The following is a 23,861-nucleotide window of genomic DNA, read 5'->3' as shown; positions in this document are numbered from 1 at the left end:
TTAGCCTGTCTGTCATTGTCTGTGTCCCAAAACTTTAACCAAAACTTTAACCTTTGTCATAACTTTTGCAATATTGAACATAGCAACTTGATATTTGGCATGCATGTGTATCTCATGGAGCTGCACATTTTGAGTGGTGAAAGGTCAAGGTCATCCTCCTTCAAGGTCAAAGGTCAAATATATGTGTCCCAAAACTTTAACCTTTTTCATAACTTTTGCAATATTGAACGTAGCAACTTGATATTTGGCATGCATGTGTATCTTATGGAGCTGCTCATTTTGAGTGGTTAAAGGTCAAGGTCAACGTCATCCTTCAAGGTCAAAGGTCAATAAAAAAAAATCAAAACTTTAACCAAAGCTTTAACCTTCTTCATAACTTTTGCAATATTGAACCTAGCAACTTGATATTTGGCATGCATGTGTATCTCATGGAGCTGCACATTTTGAGTGGTGAAAGGTCAAGGACGAAGCAAATATATGTGTCCCAAAACTTTAACCAAAGCTTTAACCTTCTTCAAAACTTTTGCAATATTGAATGTAGCAAATTGATATTTGGCATGCATGTGTATCTCGTGGTGCTGCACATTTTCAGTGGTGAAAGTTAAAGGTCAACGTCATCCTTCAAAGTCAAAGGTCCATAAAAAAAATCAAAACTTTAACCAAAACTTTAACCTTCTTCATAACTTTTGCAATATTGAACGTAGCAACTTGATATTTGGCATTCATGTGTATCTCATAGAGCTGCCATTTTGAGACTGAGGTGAAAGGTCAAGGTCAAAGTCATCCTTCAAGGTCAAAGGTCAATATAAAAAAATCAAAACTTTAACCAATACTTAAACCTTCTTCATAACTTTTGCAATATTGAACGTAGCAACTTGATATTTGGCATGCATGCATATCTCATGGAGCTGCACATTTTGAGTAGTGAAAGGTCAAGGTCATCCTTCAAGATCAAAGGTCAATAAAAAAAATCAAAACTTTAACCAAAACTTAAACCTGCTTCCTAACTTTTCCAGTCAAGGTCAAGGTCATCCTTCAAGGTCAGTTTTCAAATATATGGCTTCATTTATTTAGTAACATTGTCTTTTCTCTGACGCATCTAACTTTAACCAAAACTTTAACCTTCTTCACAACTTTAACTTTTTTATGCCCCCTTTTTTTCGTATATAGTGATCGGATCGTCTGTCTGTCTGTCCGTCTGTCTTTCCGTCACACTTTGCGTTTAGGTTTCGAAAAATGCTCATAACTTCTATGTCCCTTGAGATATAACCTTCATATTTGGTATGCATGTGTATATGGACAAGGCCTTTCCATACGCATAAATTTTTTTACCCCTGTGACCTTGACCTTGAACTTAGGGTCCGCGTTTAGGTTTCGAAATCTGCGTTTAGGTTTCGAAAAATGCTCATAACTTCTATGTCCCTTGAGATATAACCTTCATATATGGTATGCATGTGTTTATGGACAAGGCCTTTCTATACGCACAACTTTTTTTTCCCCTGTGACCTTGACCTTGAACTTAGGGTCCGCGTTTAGGTTTCGAAATCTGCGTTTAGGTTTCCAAAAATGCTCATAACTTCTATGTCCCTTGAGATATAACCTTCATATTTGGTATGCATGTCTATATGGACAAGGCCTTTCTATACGCATACAAATTTTTACCCCTGTGACCTTGAACTTAGGTTCCGCGTTTAGGTTTCGAAATCTGCGTTTAGGTTTTGAAAAATGCTCATGACTTCTATGTCCTTTGAGATATAACTTCATATTTGGTGTTCATGTGTATACAGACAAGGCTTTTCCATACGCTAACAAATTTTGACCACTGTGACCTTGACCTTGAACTTAGGGTCCGCGTTTAGGTTTCGAAATCTGCGTTTAGGTTTCGAAAAATGCTCATGACTTCTATGTCCCTTGAGATATAACCTTCATATTTGGTATGCATGTGTATATGGACAAGGCCTTCCATACGCACAAAAAAAAATTGACCTCTGTGACCTTGACCTTGAAGTTAGAGTCCGCGTTTAGGTTTCGAAATCTGCGTTTAGGTTTCGAAAAAAGCTCATAACTTCTATCAAGCGTTTATAGGGGGCATAAGTCATCCTATGGTGACAGCTCTTGTTCATAACTTTTCCAATATTGTATGTAGCAAGTTGATATTTGGCATGCATGTGTTTCTCATGGAGCTGCACATTTTGATTGGTGAAAGGTCAAGGTCAATGTCATCCTTCAAGGTCAAAGGTCAAATATATGGCTTCATTTATTTAGTTACATTGTCTTTTCTCATCTAACTTTAACCAAAACTTTAACCTTCTTCATAACTTTTCCAATATTGAACCTAGCAACTTGATATTTGGCATGCATGTGTATCTTATGGAGCTGCACATTTTGATTGGTGAAAGGTCAAGGTCATCCTTCAAGGTCAAATATATGTGTCCCAAAACTTTAACCTTCTTCATAACTTTTCCAATATTGTACGCAGCAACTTGATATTTGGCATGCATGTGTATCTCATGGAGCTGCACATTTGGATTGGTGAAAGGTCAAGGTCATCCTTCAAGGTCAAAGGTCAAATATATGGCTTCATTTATTTAGTAACAGTCTTTTCTCTTACACATCTACCTTGCCTATTTTAGTGAAATGAAAACTCTTGGGTCTTTGGGTCTGGGACTATGTTCTTTAAACTTCACATGAAGGTCAAGGTCATCCTTCAAGGTCAAAGGTCAAATATATGGCTTCATTTATTTAGTAACATTTCCTTTTATTTTCATATTTGTTTACATCTGCAATCATACATGGTTTGAGTTTCATTTCTTTTTATTGAGGTCACTAGGTCAAAGGTAAAGGTCACTGTGATCTTTACATTCCAAATTAGAAAATGAAAATTCTGTTGACTAGGTTCCTACATGTGCATGCATCTGAATGACATCTACAATCCACACCAGTTTTTATGCCCCCGGATCGAAAGATCGGGGGTATATTTTTTTGGCCTGACTGTCATTGTATGTGTCTGTGTGTGTGTGTCCCAAAACTTTAACCAAAACTTTAACCTTCTTCATAACTTTTGCAATATTTTACAAAGCAACTTGATATTTGGCATGCATGTGCATCTCATGGAGCTGCACATTTTGAGTAGGGAAAGGTCAAGGTCATTCTTCAAGGTAAAAGGTAAAAGAAAATCAAAGCGGCGCATTAGGGGGCATTGTGTTACTGACAAACACATCTCTTGTTTCTAAATGATTTTATTTATATAGAATTTGTTACTTGATAAAGATCTGCCTTAAAAGAGTGATGATCCAGCATTAAATATGTCTATATTTAGGGGGAAATACTGTCAATTTTGCTCTTAGCATCGTCAACATGAAAAATACTCCCTTGTCAAATTTGAGCCATCTATCAAATATTATTTTCATTTTTTGCAAAAGTTGTTCTCATGTTTAATTGTTTCAGAACGCCTTACCTTTCAAACTCTTGACTTGTCGTTGGAGGAAGGGCCCTTGTCGGACTGCGACCTCACTGTGTCAGAGGCCACGGAACACCACACCTCACATGATGCAAGTGATTCACCATTCACCGTTTCTCATGTCAGCAAAAAGACTGCAGCTGGGGCCAGGAACAACATGAAAACTACAGGTTTGTCAAAAATGTCAGCAATATCTGCCTTGTTTTTAAGTGTGTATCACTTTATTTTTACAAATCTCAAACAATAAAGAAAGCCAGTAGCATTTAGCCAGTTTAATTTTTTGCAAAAGGTGTTCTCAATGTTTTATGGTTGCAGAAGAACGCATTACCTTTCAAACTCTTGACTCGTCGTTGGAGGAAGGGCCCTTGTCGGACTGCGACCTCACTGTGTCAGAGGCCACGGACCACAACACGTCACATGATGCACATGATTCACCATTCGCCATTTCTCATGTCAGCAAAAAGACTGCAGCTGGGGACAGGAACAACAAGAAAACTACAGGTTTGTCAAAAATGTTATAAGGCTATGCCTGCCTTGTCTTTAAGTGTTAATTACTTTATTTTTACACATCTCAAACAAAAGGGAAGGGGTAGCATTTAGCCAGTTTAAAATTTATCTGAGGCCGTGTTGCAGCTATCTGAGTACCATATTTTATTGTCCCCTACCGGTGAAACTGGAGGGAACTTATGGTTTGCACTCCGTCTGTCTGTCTGTCAGTCTGTATGTCTGTCAGTCAGTCCGTCACACTTTTCTGGTTCTGCGATAACTTAAAAAGTCCTTAATATTTTTTCATGAAACTTGAAACATGGATATATGGGAATATGGAGATTATGCACGTCATTTCATTTATTTATTTAAAAAAAATTTTTTTTACTGACAATGGTGGAGTTTCATCGGTAGGGGACCATATTGTTCATTCTCATTCGTATATCCCCAAATTTCAATGTCAAAAGTTTGTTGGCTTGGACAGTTTCCCTTTTTAGAAAGCTTTTTTTCCTCTATTTTTGCATTATTGATAAGAGGCCTGTTAAAAATGGTTGCATGTTATAAATTGCAAAGACAGGTAGTTGATTGCATACAGTGTAATTATTAAAGTTAAAAAATTGAAGTTTGAAATAACTGTATGTAACAGTTATGTTTATATAATCTGCAGCTATTCCACCAAAGTCTAGCAAGTCGAAGCCAAAGTCGAGGTCCGACAGGCCGAAATCTGACAAAGATCGCAAAAACGCCAAAACAAAGGAGGAGTATGCTGAACCAGTCTCCAGTGGGGAAGAGTGCTCTTTGGAGGTAACCAGTCCAGAGGCAGGGGAGGCAACTAGTACTGCTGACTTGGATGGCAGGCAAGAACCGCAGGTGGAGTTTACCGGGGCAAATAACTCAAGGTAGTTCCTTGTTGATTTTTTTCCTGTCGAAAAATAATGTTATTTTGTGTGCCGTGCTTTTAAATGTATCTCTGAAAAATTGACATGACATTTGTGCGGTTTTAGAATGTTATACTTTTGTAAATGTTGCACTTACTGTCAAGTGAGTTGGTTGATATTGTCAACATTGTTGATGCTAGTATTTAAAATTAAATCAGATATACCATAATGGATCTTCTTTCCCTTTTGTTATAACTTTGAATCTTTGTACTATTTCATGCAAAAGTTTTTTATATCCTTGTGTACAGTCATGTCAATGTTTCCCTAATCTACTGGTATACTAGCAGAGTAGAGTAGACAATAATCATTGACCTGTACAATTTGAATCATGCTGTCACTTCATGTTGGATGTTGTTTTTAGCTCACCTGAGCAAAACGTGCTCATGGTGTGCTTTTGTGATCGCTTTTTGTCCGTCATACGTTGTCGGTTGTGCGGCGTCAACATTTGCCTTGTTAACTCTCTAGAGTCCACATTTATTGTCCAATCTTCATGAAATTTGGTCAGAAGATTGGTTTCAATGATATCTTGGATGAGTTTGAAAATGGTTACGTTTGCTTGAAAAACATGGCTGCCAAAGGGCGGGGCATTTTTCCTTATATGGCTATAGTAAAATCTTGTTAACACTCTAGAGGCTACAGTTATTGTCTGATCTTCATAAAACTTGGTCAGAAGATTCATCCCAATAACATCTTGGACGAGTTCGAAAATGATGCCGGTTGGTTGAAAAACATGGCCGCCAGGGGGCGGGGCATTTTTCTTTGTATGGCTATAGTGAAACCTTGTTAACACTCTAGAGGCCACATTTATTTTCCGATCTTCATGAAACTTGGTCAGAAGGTTTTTCCCACTGATATCTTGGATGAGTTAAAAAAAATGGTAATCTTTGCTTGAAAAACATGGCTGCCATAGGGCGGGGCATTTTTCCTTTTATGGCTATATATGGCTAAAGTAAAATCTTGTTAACACTCTAATGGCCACATTTATTTCCAATCTTCATGAAACTTGGTCTGAAGATTCATCCCAATAATATCTTGGACGAGTTCCAAAATGATGCCGGTTGGTTGAAAAACATGGCCGCCAGGGGGCGGGGTATTTTTCCTTATATGGCTATAGTAAAACCTTGTTAACACTCTAGAGGCCACATTTATTGTCCAATCTTTTTGAAATATGGTCAGAAGATTTGTCTTAATGATATCTTGGATGAGTTCGAAAACGGTTACGTTTGCTTGAAAAACATGGCTGCCAAGGGGGGGGCATTTTTCCTAATATGGCTATATAAGGCTATAGTAAAATCTTGTTAACACTCTAGAGGCCACATTTATAGTCCGATCTTCATGAAACTTGGTCAGAAGATTCATCTCAATAATATCTTAAACGAGTTCAAAAATGATGCCGGTTGGTTGAAAAACATGGCCACCACGGGGGCGGAGCTATTTTCCTTATATGGCTATAGTAAAACCTTGTTAACACTCTAGAGGTAACATTTATTTTCCGATCATCATGAAACTTGGTCAGTAGATTTGTCCTAATGATATCTTGGATGAGTTCGAAAATGGTTTTGGTTGCTTTAAAAACATGGCCACCAGGGGCGGGGCATTTTTTCTTATATGGCTATAGTAAAACCTTGTTAACACTCTAGAGGCCACATTTATTGTCCAATCTTCATGACATTTGGTCAGAAGATTGGTCTCAATGATATCTTGGATGAGTTTGAAAATAATTATGTTTGCTTGAAAAAAATGGCTTCCAAGGGGCGGGGCATTTTTCCTTATATGGCTATAGTTAAATCTTGTTAACACTCTTAGAGGCCACATTTACTGTCTGATCTTCATGAAACTTGGTCAGAAGATTTATCCCGATAATATCTTGGAAATTTTCAAAAATTATGCCGGTTGGTTGAAAAACATGGCTGCCAGGGGGCGGGGCATTATTCCTTATATGGTTATAGTAAAACCTTGTTAAAACTCTAGAGGCCACATTTATTTTCCGATCTTCGTGAAACTTGGTCAGAAGATTTGTCCCAATAATATCTTGTTATCTCAGGTGAGCGACTTTGGGCCTTTTAGGCCCTCTTGTTTGTTTTGCCGGTTAAAAATTGTGGCGTATTTTTCAGGGATGGGATTTTACGTTGGACCTGGTTTGCCCAGAGTTCATTTCAGAGTTTTGTGTTAATTAATAAACAAATTGGAGTGAGAAGAGAGGTACATGTACAATCAATTCTACTGCATATTTCATAAGGAGCCTAAAATTTGGATTCTGAAACCTCTCAGTATTTTACTCTTGCAGCATTATCCACATGCAAAAGAACTTTTTTGTAACAAGCTTTAGTATTGGCTGTTGTTTGCCATTCTTCCAATTGGTATTGGAAATGTGTTGATTTGTTTGCTAATTGTTTTGTTCTGATGAAAATGAAGGTTGTCCAAAGGACCAATGACTCACAAAAGCGATTTTTTTTTTCAAAATATTGTTTGCCTATATTTTATAGATTGTCCTTTAAAATAATGAATTTAAATAAATTCTGTTATAAGGCATATTTCAATCCTTTGTTATTCTAGCCTTTTATGAAAATCAAACAGAAAAGAGATCGGCTAGAAACATCTCTGAATATAATTAGAAAGCAGTCCAAGTGTCTGAACTGTTAAGAAGATGGACTGTCCTTGTTTGCAAGTTTAATTTTTTTTAAATTGTGACCTACAGATACCGTGGCAAAGTGTTTTTATTTGAAGTTCTGTTAATGACACTGTAAAGTGATGACCATAGTGAGAAAGTGATAACCTTCAGCACAAATAAAACATAGCCAGCATTATTCACAGAAATATAGAAACACAATGTCGGCCATAATGGAATTCACCCCAATGAACACTGTTAAATATGCATCCGATAATATCTAGTATGTGATGTTAAAAAAAAAAGCTTTTGGAAATGTGAAATGCATCTTTTGTAAAGTTGAAAATGGTGAACATTTCTATATCTGTTATAACTCTTTCAGTGCTGGAACCAAATTTTAAAGGCCTTTGTAAACAGTTTAGATCCAGATGAGACACCACAAAATGTGGTGTCTCATCAGGATCCAAACTGTTTGCTATTCTGATAGTATTCTTTGAAAAAAAATCGAAGAAAATGCTAATTTTAGAAATTCAGCAGACAACATTTTAGCAGACGACAAATTTCCAAGCATGCAAAGGGTTAAGAGATTTGTCACCCTGTTATGCACATCTTGTTGCTCAAAATCAGTCCACAGAATGTTCCTCCCTTCTGACATCTCAGTCACAGGCCTATCTATAGAGACATATCAGTATATTTACAGGTTATAATAAGTCATCACATTTGGAGATGCTTATATCAAGATGATAATTTCAAGTAACATAAATACTCAAATTCAAGGAATATTTTTGCAGAATATTTCGTAAAATAAAGTAAAATCATTATAAATCAGTGTTTCTTATAGCAATAGCCAAAATTTCAAATGCAAGATGGAGTGTGGTAAAATAGATTCAACTAAATACGAAATGCTGATTTATATTTTTTTGCGATAATATATTACTTGTTTATTTACCCCCAGGATATCCAAAAGTTTGAATGGCTTTGGGCAGCTTCTTAACAATGACGTATTCACAATAATACTTTATTTAATATCATGTTTACTTTAATTTTTGAAATATTGTACGAAATATTTCATGATGTTGAGTATTTAAGGGTTTTTTAAGTGGAATGAAAAAAATGGATATAGTAGTGAATGTTATTGTGTTTATTCTCTTAGTTATTTTGCACATAAGGTCTCTTCATTAAATGTGTTCAATATAGACTATATTTCACCAATGTGTTCAATATAGACTATATTTAACCAACATGATAAACTTACTTGAACTTCATTGTTGGACCTTAATTCAAACAGTTATGGTATTTTCAAAACAGTTGCATTCAATTGATATGATTCTGAAAATGTCTTTTGTACGGGCATTTTATAATATTAGCGGCCCTTAGAATGAATTTATTTAATGCTGAAATGTTTTCTTTAAGGCACCGCATTTTTATTAATGATACCACTTGTTATAGATACAGAAGTTCATGTAAGAAATAATGAGCCACTTGGGTAGAGGGAATGAATGTAAGTTAACAGATAGTGTATTTTAAAACAACATTTTGTTTTGGTGTCGGCTCTGATGCAGAGAATAGGCTTTTTATTTAAAAAGTATTCTAAAATAGTAGAAGCAATTGTTCATTAAAAGCAGTACACAAGTGTATATAAACACTAACTATTCATTATCAAAATTTTGCATAAAACACCTTATTTGCTGATAAGTGCCCAACCTTTGCCAAAAAATTAAGAATTAAGATGTCCAATTATTTGCACAACGTGATTTTGTATCCATTGTATAGGAGCTGCGCTCTTGGAAAAAAGGGGGCTTAACCCTTTACCACGGAGATACATATTTTCATGCATTTATAGTCCCTTAGAAATCTAAATTTAATTAAAGACCTTTCTTACTTGATTGAAGTTTTAAAGGCTTCAAATCCAACCCTTAGATACTGATGAGAAGCAAACAGCATAAAACCTGAATAGACTGAGAGTTTCTCACAGGCTGTTCTGGTTTTATGCTGGTTGCAAAAGCCATTGCCACTTTGCTTTTAATGGGGTAAAGGCTTAATGAATGTGTGTTAAGTTTTGTCCCTGATTAATCAGGCTATTCAGAGAGACACTTTCTGCCTTATTGAAAATCCAGTTAGGTGGAGGGTGTTGTCCATGATTAGCCTGTGTATGTATTATATGTGCATGGATGGCCCAGTGGTCTAATTGTTAGACTTTTACTCCAAGGTCAGTGGCTCAAGCCCAGTTAAGGGTTACTTTTTTTTTTTTCTTTAATTTTTATGCCCCCCTTAGAAGAAGAGGGGGTATATTGCTTTGCTAATGTTGGTCGGTCCGTCCACCAGATGGTTTCCGGATGATAACTCAAGAACACTTACGCCTTGGATCATGAAACTTCATAGATACATTGATCATGACTCGCAGATCACCCCTATTGATTTTCAGGTCAAAGGTCAAGGTCACGGTGACTCGAACCAGTAAAATGGTTTCCGGATGATAACTCAAGAACGCTTACACCTAGGATCATGGAACTTCATAGGTACATTGATCATGACTTGCAGATGACCCCTAGTGATTTTCAGGTCTCTAGGTCAAAGGTCAAGGTCACGGTGACTCAAACCAGTAAAATGGTTTCCGGATGATAACTCAAGAACGCCTATGTCTAGGATCATGAAACTTCATTGGTATATTGATCATGACTCGCAGATGACCCCTTTTGATATTCAGGTCACTAGGTCAAGGTCAAGGTGACTCGAACCAGTAAAATGGTTTCCAGATGATAACTCAAGAACGCTTACGCCTAGGATCATGAAACTTCATAGGTACATTGATCATGACTCGCAGATGACCCCTATTGATTTTCGGGTCACTAGGTCAAAGGTCAAGGTCACGGTGACTCGAACCAGTAAAATGGTTTCCAGATGATAACTCAAGAACACTTACGCCTAGGATCATGAAACTTCATAGGTACATTGATCATGACTCGCAGATGACCCCTATTGATTTTCAGGTCACTAGGTCAAAGGTCAAGGTCACAGTTACTCGAAATAGTAAAATGGTTTCCGGATGATAACTCAAGAATGCTTACACCTAGGATTATGAAAATTCATAGGTTCATTGGTCATGACTGGCAGATGACCCCTATTAATTTTCAGGTCACTAGGTCAAAGGTCAAGGTCACAGTGACTCAAAACAGTAAAATGGTTTCCTGATATTAACTCAAGAATAATTAGGCCTAGGATAATGAAACTTCATAGGAACATTGATCATGACTGGCAGATGACCCCTATCGATTTTCAGGTCACTAGGTCAAAGGTCAAGGTCGCAGTGACAGAAAACGGATTCACACCATGGCTGCCACTGCAACTGACAGCCCATATGGGGGGCATGCATGTTTTACAAACAGCCCTTGTTTCTTGTTTTTTACTGGAGCTTTTTAGATTCAGTGTTTACATTTATCAATATAAAGCATTTAATGACAAACTTCAATACATGCATAAATCTGTGAAAATGTTCCTTTAACTGAGAACAAGTGTTCATCTGTGTACCAATTGAAGATAGAAGAAAACTGTTATCTCTGATTGCATTTTCATAACATTTTTGGGGGAAAAATGCTTCACCTACTGACAGTCAAATATAATCGCAATATATCCTTCTGTTAACTTGTACCATGTGACTTTGTTGGTCTTTTGATACTCAAACATTAGTTTTTTTATAAAAGACTCCAGTTTTGCTTATGTTTTATTTAGATCTGTGCATAGTATACATTTAATTTTGCATGTTGTGGTTTCCAGGATTTTAATAAGTCACATTATAATTGTGAAAGCATTTTTTTTAAGGATATGTTATATAAATTTCTTAAAGTCTACTCAAATATGTTATTACCAATAAACTCATAGATGTTACGTTTATGCAAGCCCCTGATTGTTTTATTCAAACACACTAGACCTGAAAATAATTATAATACCCCCTGTGAGCAAAATGGGAGGTATACTTGAATCAGCATGGTGGTTGTAATGGTTGTTTTTGCAATAGACATTATATTGCAAAAATATAATTCTGTGAATCATCCAGATGTGTTGTATTGCATATGTATCATGGTACATTAACCCTAGGATGAAAGCAAGCAATCTATGGGGTAAGATTATTTATATGGACTTGTATAGCAAATAATTTCAAAAATTGTTTTCTTTGAAACAGCAAGGCCCAATTGTTCAACATTTGGTATAAAAGATTGTATCATGTTTTTGAGCAACTTTGTTATAAAGAATCCCCTTGGTGTCAAAGGGTCTAAATGTTATTGCTTCTTATTACATGTACTACATTTGGACTATTCACCACTACTGTTCTACATTAAGCTCTATTTTATGTTATTAATGATCAATAGTTAAATATGATGCCATCTATGCATGTAGAGATATTAATCACTCATTCTATGCATAAAGTGTAGGAGAGTTGTATAATATTTGAACATTATAACTAAGGTTGTCTTTGGGAAAATGGGATGTAATGCATAAGCTTAACGTCAAGTGTTGCCCCAGATTGCATTTGATAGTCTTCACAGCCTAATAAGGGAAAACACTTCCCGCCTTGACATGATTTAGTCTTCACAGGCTAATAAGGGAAAACACTTCCTGCCTTGACATGATTTAGTCTTCACAGGCTAATATGGGAAAACACTTCCCGCCTTGACATGATTTAGTCTTCACAGGCTAATAAGGGAAAACACTTCCCGCCTTGACATGATTTAGTCTTCACAGGCTAATAAGGGAAAACACTTCACGCCTTGACATGATTTAGTCTTCACAGGCTAATAAGGGAAAACACTTACCGCCTTGACATGATTTAGTCTTTACAGGCTAATAAGGGAAAACACTTCCCGCCTTGACATGATTTTCGCTTAGAAGAGCATTCCCTTTCAAAGAAAAAAGGCCATAAAGGGGGAAAGTGTCACCCTGGATTAGCCTCATCTTGGACGAACAGAAAAGCTTATCTTAGACAAAAAAAATCCCACTTGCATTAAAACATTCAGAGTGGAACCGAATTTTAAAGGCCTTTGCAAACAGTTTGGATCCAGATGAGACGCCACAAAACGTGGCGTCTCATCAGGATCCAAACTGTTTGCTATTCTGATAGTATTCTTTAATAAAAATCTAAGAAAATGCTTATTTTAGAAATTCAGCAGACTACATTTTTGCAGACTACAAATTTCCCAGCATGCAAAGGGTTAAAACATTTTTTTCCAGAGTGCGACAGAATTAAAACTGTAAATGATGAAAAAATTTCCATTGCAGGGATGACAACAAGGAAACATCTGTGTGAGATCTCCACAGGGTAGAAGTCCTGATTGCAAGAAACAAGAATATTGAGCAAATTGTATGCTATATTTAGTTACTGTTTATTATGAAGATTGTTGTGTAACAAACATAGGATGTTTTTTTAAGTAAATCAAGGTGTTTGGGTTGTGAATCTGAGCCGCCATCTGCATTTGTTATTTTTCTAGACATTTTCAATTGATGTAAGTTTGTCCAGAATATGGTCTTTGTGTGATGATTTTTTTGTATCACCGCATTTTCTGTTGCATTGAAAATTGTGAATGCATGTTTATAGTATACTATGTCTATAGTATTAATAGATCACTAGCGTTACAATTCATTTATTGGAAACATGTTTATTTATTCTACATCTCCATAATTTCTTTTTTACCAAATGCAAGATCCAAAATGTAGCATAGAACATTGTTAGAAGTGCTTAATTGATAAGAAATTATTTCTGGAGTTACTTTCAATTTTACCAGGGTGCCTGTCATTTGATTACAAATACTCTTACATTGTAAGGTATGTCTCATCTGATATAAGCTCATCAGGACATAGCCTCAACAGTTGAGTTGGCTGCATTGATCTCTGGTAGGCTTACATACCCTCCGGCCTCGCCTTGTTTCTTTTAAGCTGTTGGGCTGTCAGGGGTAGAGTTCACTGCCATTGATGATATAAGTGAATTTATCACTTGGTTAATGTGAATTTCATTTGTACTTGCTTTATGAATCAAACTTCTGTATGTGTGTGTGTGTTAATTGTAATATTTTGAAGGTTTCATTTATATTATGCTGTGATCGAAAGATTCTGAATACCTAGATCTTAAATTTGCAAATTGTTTTCCTCTTCCACTGCCTGACTTCTACATTCTCAAGATGCACAGGTCCAGTGTGATTGGATTTTGTTCAAGAAGCCTCTCATTATTGACTGTCTTATTTCATGTAAATACTTGTCATAGCTGCTCTTGCATTTGATTATTTGAGTCTCGGTCTGGGAAAACTGGGCTTAATGCATGTGCGTAAAGTCAGCACAGGCTAATCAGGGATGACACTTTACGCCATGTGCGTAAAGTGTCATCCCAGATTAGCCTGTGCAGTCAGCACAGGCTAATCAGGGATGACACTTTACGCTTTTATGGCATTTTTCGTTTAAAGGAAGTCCCTTCTTACCGAAAATCTTGTTTAGGCGGAAAGTGTTGTCCCTGATTAGCATGTGGTGACTGCACAGGCTAATCTGTGACGACACTTTACGAACATGCATTACGCCCAGTTTTCTCAGAACAAGGCTCAAGTAATGGGCTGAAATAAATATGCATATACCGGTATGTATGAAATGCAATGTATAGACATGTATTTGAGTATAGTATTATACCTGTATTTTAAGTATTATATCCATGTTATACCTGTATGTTAAAGCAGTATGTGAATTGATGCAAGCTTTATTTGACTTAATAATTACCTTTCATTCGCCTCAAAAACGTCCATCATTATATAATAGGTGCCAACAGCAGCAACTTTACAATCAGATCAAAGTTATGCTAAATTGTTTTGTTTAACAAAATCAGGAACCAAACAAACACGGGGGTTCAACTTGTATTTTAATATTATTTGTTAACAAAGTCTTACAAATTTGGGGAAAGGTGCATAGCTGCGTTTGGGAACCTTGTTTTTAAAATTATGATAAATCTAGTTTTCATATATCACATGGACTTATAACGATAATAAATAAACTTTTGTCAATTTAATCTATATGCTCAGTATTTCTTTGATGTAGAGTTGATTTTTAGCTAGGCGTTTTCCAATAAAACCCGAGGTATTGTCATAGCCAGCTCATCGTGTCGTCCGCCGTCTGACGTCTGCGTTGTGCTAAAACCTTAACATTTTGTTAAGGTTTTGAAAATTGGCTCTAAAATCAAATTGCTTCAACCTACAACTTTAAAACTTCATATGTAGATGCACCATGATGAGTTCTACACGCCACACCCATTTCGGGGTCACTAGGTCAAAGGTCAAGGTCACTGTGAACTTTAAAAAAAATATATAAAAATTAAATTCTGACAAGCTTTAATTTATTCAAAACTGCACCCGTAGCCGAGTGTGGCACCCGTTATGCGGTGCTCTTGTTAATGACATGAGGTGGTATAACTTACATTTAGGGAAAGTAACAGTTATATTTTGGAAAGTCCTACTCACAAAAGCAATAGAACAGGGACTTTTTATCGCTTGTAAACATGTACGTCTATCACATTTGGTGTTGTATATATGTTCCATTTTGTGTTGTGCTATGTTCCACTTCGTGTTGTGCTATGTTTAAAATCACTGTGATATCACATTTTTGTCGAGACCGTTTTGGAAAGCTTGATATAGCATTCAAAAGGGTAGAGTGAATTTGTGTCTTGCATATCGTAACTTTTATTTAACAATTATTTAACATCATAGGGCCACGTTTTGCATCCAACAATCATCTTCCTATCTCAATGGTCAAGGTCACACTTAGATACCAAAGGTCATTGTTCGCCATAAAGTGGCATGTTTAAACTATACTTTGTAAGACACCAAGCAATGTTAAAATTAACTATCACCAATGACTACTATGATGAGATGGCAGTTTGTATGTAACATATTGCTCCTTCAGAATATTATTTTTCAATAAAACAACTTGTCCAAAATAATAGCATTCTTCATGCACTTTTAACCCTTTACCACATAGATACCTATTTTCATGCATGTGTAGTCCCTTAGAAACTTATATCTCCAAACCTTAGATACTGAAGAGCAGCAAACAGTATAAAAGCTGAACAGACTGCAAAGTTACTTGCAGGCTTTTCTGGTTTTATGCTGTTTGCAAAGCCATTTTCACTTTGCTTCTTTTAGGGGAAAGGGTTAAATAATATATAAACAGGTAGTGATGTGGGGAAGTTGTGTCAAACCTGGGTCAAGGGTCAAACTAAAGGCAAAAGGTCGAACATTAAATGGTTTTTGTTAATTAATTACAAGCAGTTTTGACAATGGGCTCGATATGTTGGATTCGGACATCAAGTATTTGTATATCTACATATAATTTCACTGAAATACTATTATATTTTTGGTGTCAATTCATAAGTCTGTATCAGTATTTATTCTTACATCACTTGACGATATGATCATGTTTGTAGTCAACAAATAAAAAGTGCTGTTGCATGAATATATAAATTCTAAATATATACTTGCCCAATTTTCCTGTTACTTGCCCAAGGCTTGTACATATTGATTAGCATAAAGTCTGCTCTGTCTCATATCATTAAATTGGTTCGGGTTTAAGATTACTGGATAAGCTTGACTTTTCACAGATGTCATTTATGTACACAATGACATTATCATGGCATGTAAACAGTAAGCTAGTTCAATTTCACTAATGTTCAACTTTTATGCATCATTTCACAGGAGTTTGAAATTCTATCCATAAAGCTAATCTAATGGCTAAATAATAAAAAAATATACCCCTATATAGTATAAAGTCTAAAGCCATTTGTTGATTGTATGGAAATTTATTTCTCTTCTACTGCAGGCTTATGAAATGCAATGTAACTTATTAAACTTGTGCGATACAAACCATCGGAGCACAAGAGCCATGTAATTTCCTTATACATACATGTATATACAACATAATACGTTGTTTTGGTGTATGTTTCTCTTCGTTTCTACATTTAATGTGTTTGTTAAGTAGTGGTATGTTGTAAACACTGTGAACACACATTGTACATAACATTATGATTGTGATTTTGAATGTTTTTCATCATACATAACATTATAATTGTGCTTTTGAATGTATCTCATCATACATAACTATAATTGTGCTTTTGAATGTTTTTCATCATACATAACATTATAATTGTGCTTTTGAATGTTTCTCATCATAAATTACTTTATAATTGTGCTTTTTAATGTTTCTCATCATACATAACTATAATTGTGCTTTTGAATGTTTCTCCTGATATGTAACATGATAATTGTGCTTTTGAATGTTTCTCATCTTTTGTTACATTATAATTGAGCTTTTGAATGTTTCTCATTGTACATTCATGATCAGTGTTCTTTTGTATTGTTTTCAAGATTTCTACTTTAAATGTATAGTGAAATCATTGCATAAATGCATGGGCATTTGAACTTTATTTCTCTGATTTGTTTATATTCCTTGATTTATATATATTGTTCTTTTGTGTGTTTGTTTTCATTCCTTCATTAAACCTAGATTTAAGGTTAAAACATTGCACAAATGCAAGGGCATTCGAAATTCATATCTCCACTTGTTGGTAATCCTTGATTTCTTGTTATTTTTATTATAATGGCCTGTTTCTGTTCTGTATGAAGAAAATTTGGAAAACATATCTTAGTTTTCAAAAATGCCAATAATATCCAGTGGTCCCATAACAAGCAAGACAAGATTATCTGGAATAAAAAAAATGAAGATGCTTTCTTTTTCAATTGGAATTAATGTGCACTTATTGCAAGAATATATATTACTTTGATATTTATTTCTGAAAATTTATTTATACAACTACTATACATTTTGATCAAGATAATATTTATTATTCAAACAACAACTTTATGTTTTGCTTTATTTGTTTATAAGTTCTAATAGTTATTTTTATTTAAAGTATATGATATTAAAAATATTTGAAAGAACAATGTAAAGTTCCATAACGCCTTTGGAGTGTGTGCTTGGTTTTATGCAATGTTGATATATTCTTTAATTTAAATATAGTGTTTGATGTTATTTAGTTTATTTCCAATAGTACATGTAAGATGTAAAAGTTGCACATGGTTTTGTGGAGATTTGAAAAATTGATCTGAAAAATAAAAGGAATCTTTGTTCTGAAGAGTGGTTCCTTTTCCCTTTCATTTTTTGTTGTAGATTTACACATAGAAATATATTTGTACATCTAAAAATAGGGTTGAAATGCAAAGCAACAGTACATTCTGGTATGAAATCTTATTCAGGGGTAACAGTTCACTATGCAATTTTTAGATTATTAAGTAAGCTCTTTCCGTGTGTATTTCAAATGTACTACATGTTGTATTTAATAAAATTAGGAAGAAAAGGAATGTCATGTCTCATTTTAAAGATAGGCATATGAAATGACTAGTAAACTAACATTTAATTATATTTGCTAATGTATTCTTATAACCCACGCGGTGTGTAGAATTGCCAATAGTGCAACAAGACAACTCATCAGAACACAAGTTATATAAGATACCTTATTACAACAAATATTATTAATTGATAACAAACCAGGTCCACATTCTCAGGATTTAATGATGTAAATATCTTACACGTATTTATATCACTGACATGAGTCAATTAAAAGTCCTTAAAGCTGCATTTCATTTGAAATAGTTGGAAAGTTTAGATTACCGTTAAATCTTCTAGAAACCAGCTGTTACTGGTGAGGCAGTGTTTTGCCTTATATAAACCACATTGGTTTATTTACTTGTGAGCATTTCAGGGTTCAACTTCACTGAACAAATTAAAAAGTAGTATGATTTTTTTCAATCTATTGAATACAGTTTGTTTTTTTCATATTGTGAACTATGACAACCATTACTCCTGAAGACATGTGCGTTTCTCAATCAAAAGACCTCAGTGAAGCAGTACAAGCACATTATAAGATGACATATATCTATAGGTAGATTAAAAGTACATGTCTATTTCAAAGAACATTGGTGATTGATAATAAAAATCAACAAGAGATTGCCAAGCAATATGGTCTCCTACCGGTGAAACTCCACCATTGTCAGTATTTTTTTTATGTACTTGTTGCCATAGCAACCAGAGTTCATGACATAGGATCAAAATGACGTGCATAATCTCCATGTAGCCATCTATCCATGTTTCAAGTTTCATGAAAAAATATGAAGAACTTTCAAAGTTATCACAGGATCCAGAAAAGTGTGACAGACAGACAGACAGAGCGCACACCATTACGTCCCTTCCGGTTTTACCGGTAGGGGACAATTATTTACATTTCATTAAATTGTAATACGGTTTTAAAATAAAGCTAAAACATGTAAATAAACATTCCTATCCATCCAAAACAGTAATGAAACTATGGAATAACATTAGGCAAGGTTTAGAACATGTCACACATATTTAATTCCTATGCAGTGGAAGGTAACAATGAATTCAAACACAAACCCCATCGAATTAGGACATCGAATCAAGCAAGGTATGAAATTGTCAATTTAGAGCAATTTTGTTGATTGACACTGATTAAAGAGCTTGGTTGGCTAAGCGAGTGTAACAACCATTGAAATATAGAAGGAAAAATGGTCGTAGCAAGTTGGTGTGTTGGTCATAATTGTGAGCTGTTCGCTAAGAGTTTTTACTGTATTTACACTGCACAATTATATTTATTGCATTGAAAAAAAAACAGTTTTAAAATACAGATCAAACAAGAAGCATAAATACAAAGTTTATTTACTTATATTCAACAAGTCAGTAACAAAACCAAGGCTAAGAACATGCTATACATGTATAATTTAATCTATTGCCATTTACTCACGAATAAAATGCATTATACATTTGCACCAGTATATAAAAAATCACAACAAATGAGTTTTTGATATCCAATCTCACAGCTCAGACTTGATTGGGGAAAAGACGACCAAAGTTAACCACTAAAAATACACAATAATAATATTGATAAATATAGAAACAGAATTATGCAACAAGTAATTGGAGATCACACATATACAGAACATGTTAATGTAACTGTGAAATAATGCACTGGTCTCATTGGTTGTTTTTATAGGAAACAAAGGTTTTTACTAGTATATTATGCATGGATGTGTTAACATTATTATCAATACCAGCATGTAAAAATATGAAATATATCGTACACATGTGAATTCTTCATGCAAGTATCAGCATGACAAAATATTAAATTCTCAATATATCATACACGTGTGAATTTTCCATGCAAGAATCAGTATGTAAAAACATGAAATTCTCAATATATCATACACATGTGAATTCTTCACGCAAGTATCAGCATGTAAAAACATGAAATTCTCAATATATCGTACACATGTGAATTCTTCACGCAAGTATCAGCATGTAAAAACATGAAATTCTCAATATATCGTACACATGTGAATTCTTCATGCAAGTATCAGTATGTAAAAACATGAAATTCTCAATATATCGTACACATGTGAATTCTTCATGCAAGTATCAGTATGTAAAAATATGAAATTCTCAATATATCGTACACATGTGAATTCTTCATGCAAGTATTAAATAACATATAAGCTGCACACTGGGAAAACCGGTCTTAATGCGTGAAGCATCATTCCAGATAAGCCTGTGCAGTCTGCACAGTCCAAAACTTTAAGCCTAAACTATAGATTTTAAATTAAATTGACTTTTTTAAACTAACAATTCTATAAGAGAAAAGTGAAGTCCCTAAGTAGCCTGGGTGAAGTTCACAGGCTAATTTTGACGTTAATTGTTAGTGACATGCATTAAGCCCAGTTTTCCTAGAGACACACTTGCTAATTTTCAGTTGTGCAATAAACTCCCAAAATCAGGCTCTGTAATGAAGAGTTGTCTTTGCTCCTTTTAACAATAATTTTGGCAGTTATCAACATAACTAGTTGTATATATAGTTTTACCATTGTACTATAACAAAGTTGGTATTGAATCATTTTAAATAAAAGCAAATTGGATTGAGCCATTAAACATTTAAGCTTTACCTAAGAAGTTATATATATAATACTGTACTGTACACACAGTTTTGGTATTAAAAAAGTTCAAATAGAAGCAAATCAAAGTATACCATTAACCATTAAAGCTTTACATAAATAGTTGTTAATATAATACTGTACTATATGTACCAACAGTTTTGTATTCAATAATTTTTAATGCAAGCACATCACATTATGCCATTAAGCATTTATGCTTTTAATCTATAATGCCACTGGCAAATCAATCTTCCCCACAATACAATAAAATTTCCTAACCATTAAATTTGAAATTTACCGTGACTAGAATCATTCTACAGTTTTAATCATGCAAATGGTAGTACTAAAGTTTTCTCGTATCACCAACTGTCTTTTCTATTGCAGAAGTGGATCATTGTAGAGCACTACAAATGAGCCATGATCGGAGAAAACAGGGCTTAAACATGTGCATAAATATCATCCCAGATTAGCCTGTGCACTCTGCACAGACTAATTAACTATGATTCTTTCCGCTTCTATGTAATTTTTTGTTTAAAGGGAGTCTCTTCTTAATGAAAATCGAGCGTATACAAAACGGGGGTCTGATCAGCCTGTGCAGACTGCACAGGCTAATCTTGGACATCAATTTGTGCACATGGATTAAGCCAGGTTTTCCCAGATTGAGGCTAAAATAACCAAAGATAATGTCATTTCTCCAGCTCTACTGATGTCCTGTTTCTAGAAAGTTGAGCACCACAAATTGGCATGTGTTACTGTATGAGAGCACTCTTCATAAACAATGACTGGGGCAGCTAATCCACTTCAACTGATACAGATTGCTGGAAGAAACATATATACCCTATGACTGAGGCAGCTAATCCACTTCAACTGATACAGATTGCTGGAAGAAACAAATATACCCTATGACTGAGGCAGCTAATCCACTTCAACTGATACAGATTGCTGGGGAAACAAATATACCCAATGACTGAGGCAGCTAATCCACTTCAACTGATACAGATTGCTGGAAAAAACAAATATACCCAATGACTGAGGCAGCTAATCCACTTCAACTGATACAGATTGCTGGAAGAAACAAATATACCCAATGACTGAGGCAGCTAATCCACTTCAACTGATACAGATTGCTGGAAGAAACAAATATACCCAATGACTGAGGCAGCTAATCCACTTCAACTGATACAGATTGCTTGAAGAAACAAATATACCCAATGACTGAGGCAGCTAATCCACTTCAACTGATACAGATTGCTGGAAGAAACAAATATACCCAATGACTGAGGCAGCTAATCCACTTCAACTGATACAGATTGCTGGAAGAAACAAATATACCCAATGACTGAGGCAGCTAATCCACTTCAACTGATACAGATTGCTGGAAGAAACAAATATACCCAATGACTGAGGCAGCTAATCCACTTCAACTGATACAGATTGCTGGAAGAAACAAATATACCCAATGACTGAGGCAGCTAATCCACTTCAACTGATACAGCTGGCTGGAAGAAACAAATATACCCAATGACTGAGGCAGCTAATCCACTTCAACTGATACAGCTGGCTGGAAAAAACAAATATACCCAATGACTGAGGCAGCTAATCCACTTCAACTGATACAGATTGCTGGAAGAAACAAATATACCCAATGACTGAGGCAGCTAATCCACTTCAACTGATACAGATTGCTGGAAGAAACAAATATACCCAATGACTGAGGCAGCTAATCCTTCAACTGATACAGATTGCTGGAAGAAACAAATATACCCAATGACTGAGGCAGCTAATCCACTTCAACTGACACAGATTGCTGGAAGAAACAAATATACCCAATGACTAAGGCAGCTAATCCACTTCAACCGATACAGATTGCTGGAAGAAACAAATATACCCAATGACTGAGGCAGCTAATCCACTTCAACTGATACAGATTGCTGGAAGAAACAAATATACCCAATGATCGAGGCAGCTAATCCACTTCAACTGATACAGATTGCTGGAAGAAACAAATATACCCAATGACTGAGGCAGCTAATCCACTTCAACTGATACAGATTGCTGGAAGAAACAAATATACTCAATGACTGAGGCAGCTAATCCACTTCAACTGATGCAGATTGCTGGAAGAAACAAATATACTCAATGACTGAGGCAGCTAATCCACTTCAACTGATACAGATTGCTGGAATAAACAAATATACCCAATGACTGAGGCAGCTAATCCACTTCAACTGATGCAGATTGCTGGAAGAAACAAATATACCCAATGACTGAGGCAGCTTATCCACTTCAACTGATACAGATTGCTGGAAGAAACAAATATACCCAATGACTGAGGCAGCTAATCCACTTCAACTGATACAGATTGCTGGAAGAAACAAATATACCCAATGACTGAGGCAGCTAATCCACTTCAACTGATACAGATTGCTGGAAGAAACAAATATACCCAATGGCTGAGGCAGCTAATCCACTTCAACTGATACAGATTGCTGGAAGAAACAAATATACCCAATGACTGAGGCAGCTAATCCACTTCAACTGATACAGATTGCTGGAAGAAACAAATATACCCAATGACTGAGGCAGCTAATCCACTTCAACTGATACAGATTGCTGGAAGAAACAAATATACCCAATGACTGAGGCAGCTAATCCACTTCAACTGATACAGATTGCTGGAAGAAACAAATATACCCAATGACTGAGGCAGCTAATCCACTTCAACTGATACAGATTGCTGGAAAAAACAAATATACCCAATGACTGAGGCACCTAATCCACTTCAACTGATACAGATTGCTGGAAGAAACAAATATACCCAATGACTGAGGCAGCTAATCCACTTCAACTGATACAGATTGCTGGAAGAAACAAATATACCCAATGACTGAGGCAGCTAATCCTTCAACTGATACAGATTGCTGGAAGAAACAAATATACCCAATGATCAAGGCAGCTAATCCACTTCAACTGATACAGATTGCTGGAAGAAACAAATATACCCAATGACTGAGGCAGCTAATCCACTTCAACTGATACAGATTGCTGGAAGAAACAAATATACCCAATGACTGAGGCAGCTAATCCACTTCAACTGATACAGATTGCTGGAAGAAACAAATATACCCAATGACTGAGGCAGCTAATCCTTCAACTGATACAGATTGCTGGAAGAAACAAATATACCCAATGACTGAGGCAGCTAATCCACTTCAACTGACACAGATTGCTGGAAGAAACAAATATACCCAATGACTGAGGCAGCTAATCCATTTCAACTGATACAGATTGCTGGAAGAAACAAATATACCCAAGACTGAGGCAGCTAATCCACTTCAACTGATACAGATTGC

General features: G+C 35.4%; 2 protein-coding genes across 53 annotated transcripts in view; one reads left to right on the top strand and one right to left on the bottom strand.

The window, feature by feature from the left end:
- LOC127833134 (E3 ubiquitin-protein ligase TRIM37-like) overlaps positions 1-17,645 on the top strand; it is a 101,677-nt gene extending 84,032 nt beyond the window's left edge. Inside the window, exons 21-25 of one of the 3 annotated variants that reach the window (XM_052358370.1) lie at positions 3,448-3,630; positions 3,776-3,961; positions 4,614-4,845; positions 8,942-8,993; positions 12,767-17,645. In XM_052358370.1, the coding sequence (XP_052214330.1) occupies positions 3,448-3,630; positions 3,776-3,961; positions 4,614-4,845; positions 8,942-8,966 (626 nt within the window). In that variant the 3' untranslated portion in view covers positions 8,967-8,993; positions 12,767-17,645. The remainder of the gene's footprint in view (positions 1-3,447; positions 3,631-3,775; positions 3,962-4,613; positions 4,846-8,941; positions 8,994-12,766) is intronic. The other 2 variants (XM_052358369.1, XM_052358371.1) reach the window with 2 other exon arrangements.
- Positions 17,646-18,064: 419 nt separating this feature from the next.
- The window catches only part of LOC127833244 (putative transporter SVOPL), a 77,504-nt gene continuing 71,707 nt past the window's right edge, over positions 18,065-23,861 (bottom strand). The window contains exons 16-17 of one of the 50 annotated variants that reach the window (XR_008027369.1): positions 23,281-23,369; positions 21,347-21,484 (exon numbers count right to left, since the gene is read on the bottom strand). Coding sequence is in view for 12 of the 50 variants with exons in the window: in XM_052358608.1 (XP_052214568.1) it covers positions 19,399-19,443 (45 nt within the window). In the remaining 38 variants the exon portion in view is untranslated. The other 49 variants (XR_008027330.1, XR_008027368.1, XR_008027285.1 and 46 more) reach the window with 49 other exon arrangements.

The sequence above is a fragment of the Dreissena polymorpha genome, chromosome 1 (assembly GCF_020536995.1).
Source record: "Dreissena polymorpha isolate Duluth1 chromosome 1, UMN_Dpol_1.0, whole genome shotgun sequence".
Classification (NCBI taxonomy): Eukaryota; Metazoa; Mollusca; class Bivalvia; order Myida; family Dreissenidae; genus Dreissena; species Dreissena polymorpha.
This window is presented reverse-complemented; position numbering and strand designations above follow the sequence as displayed.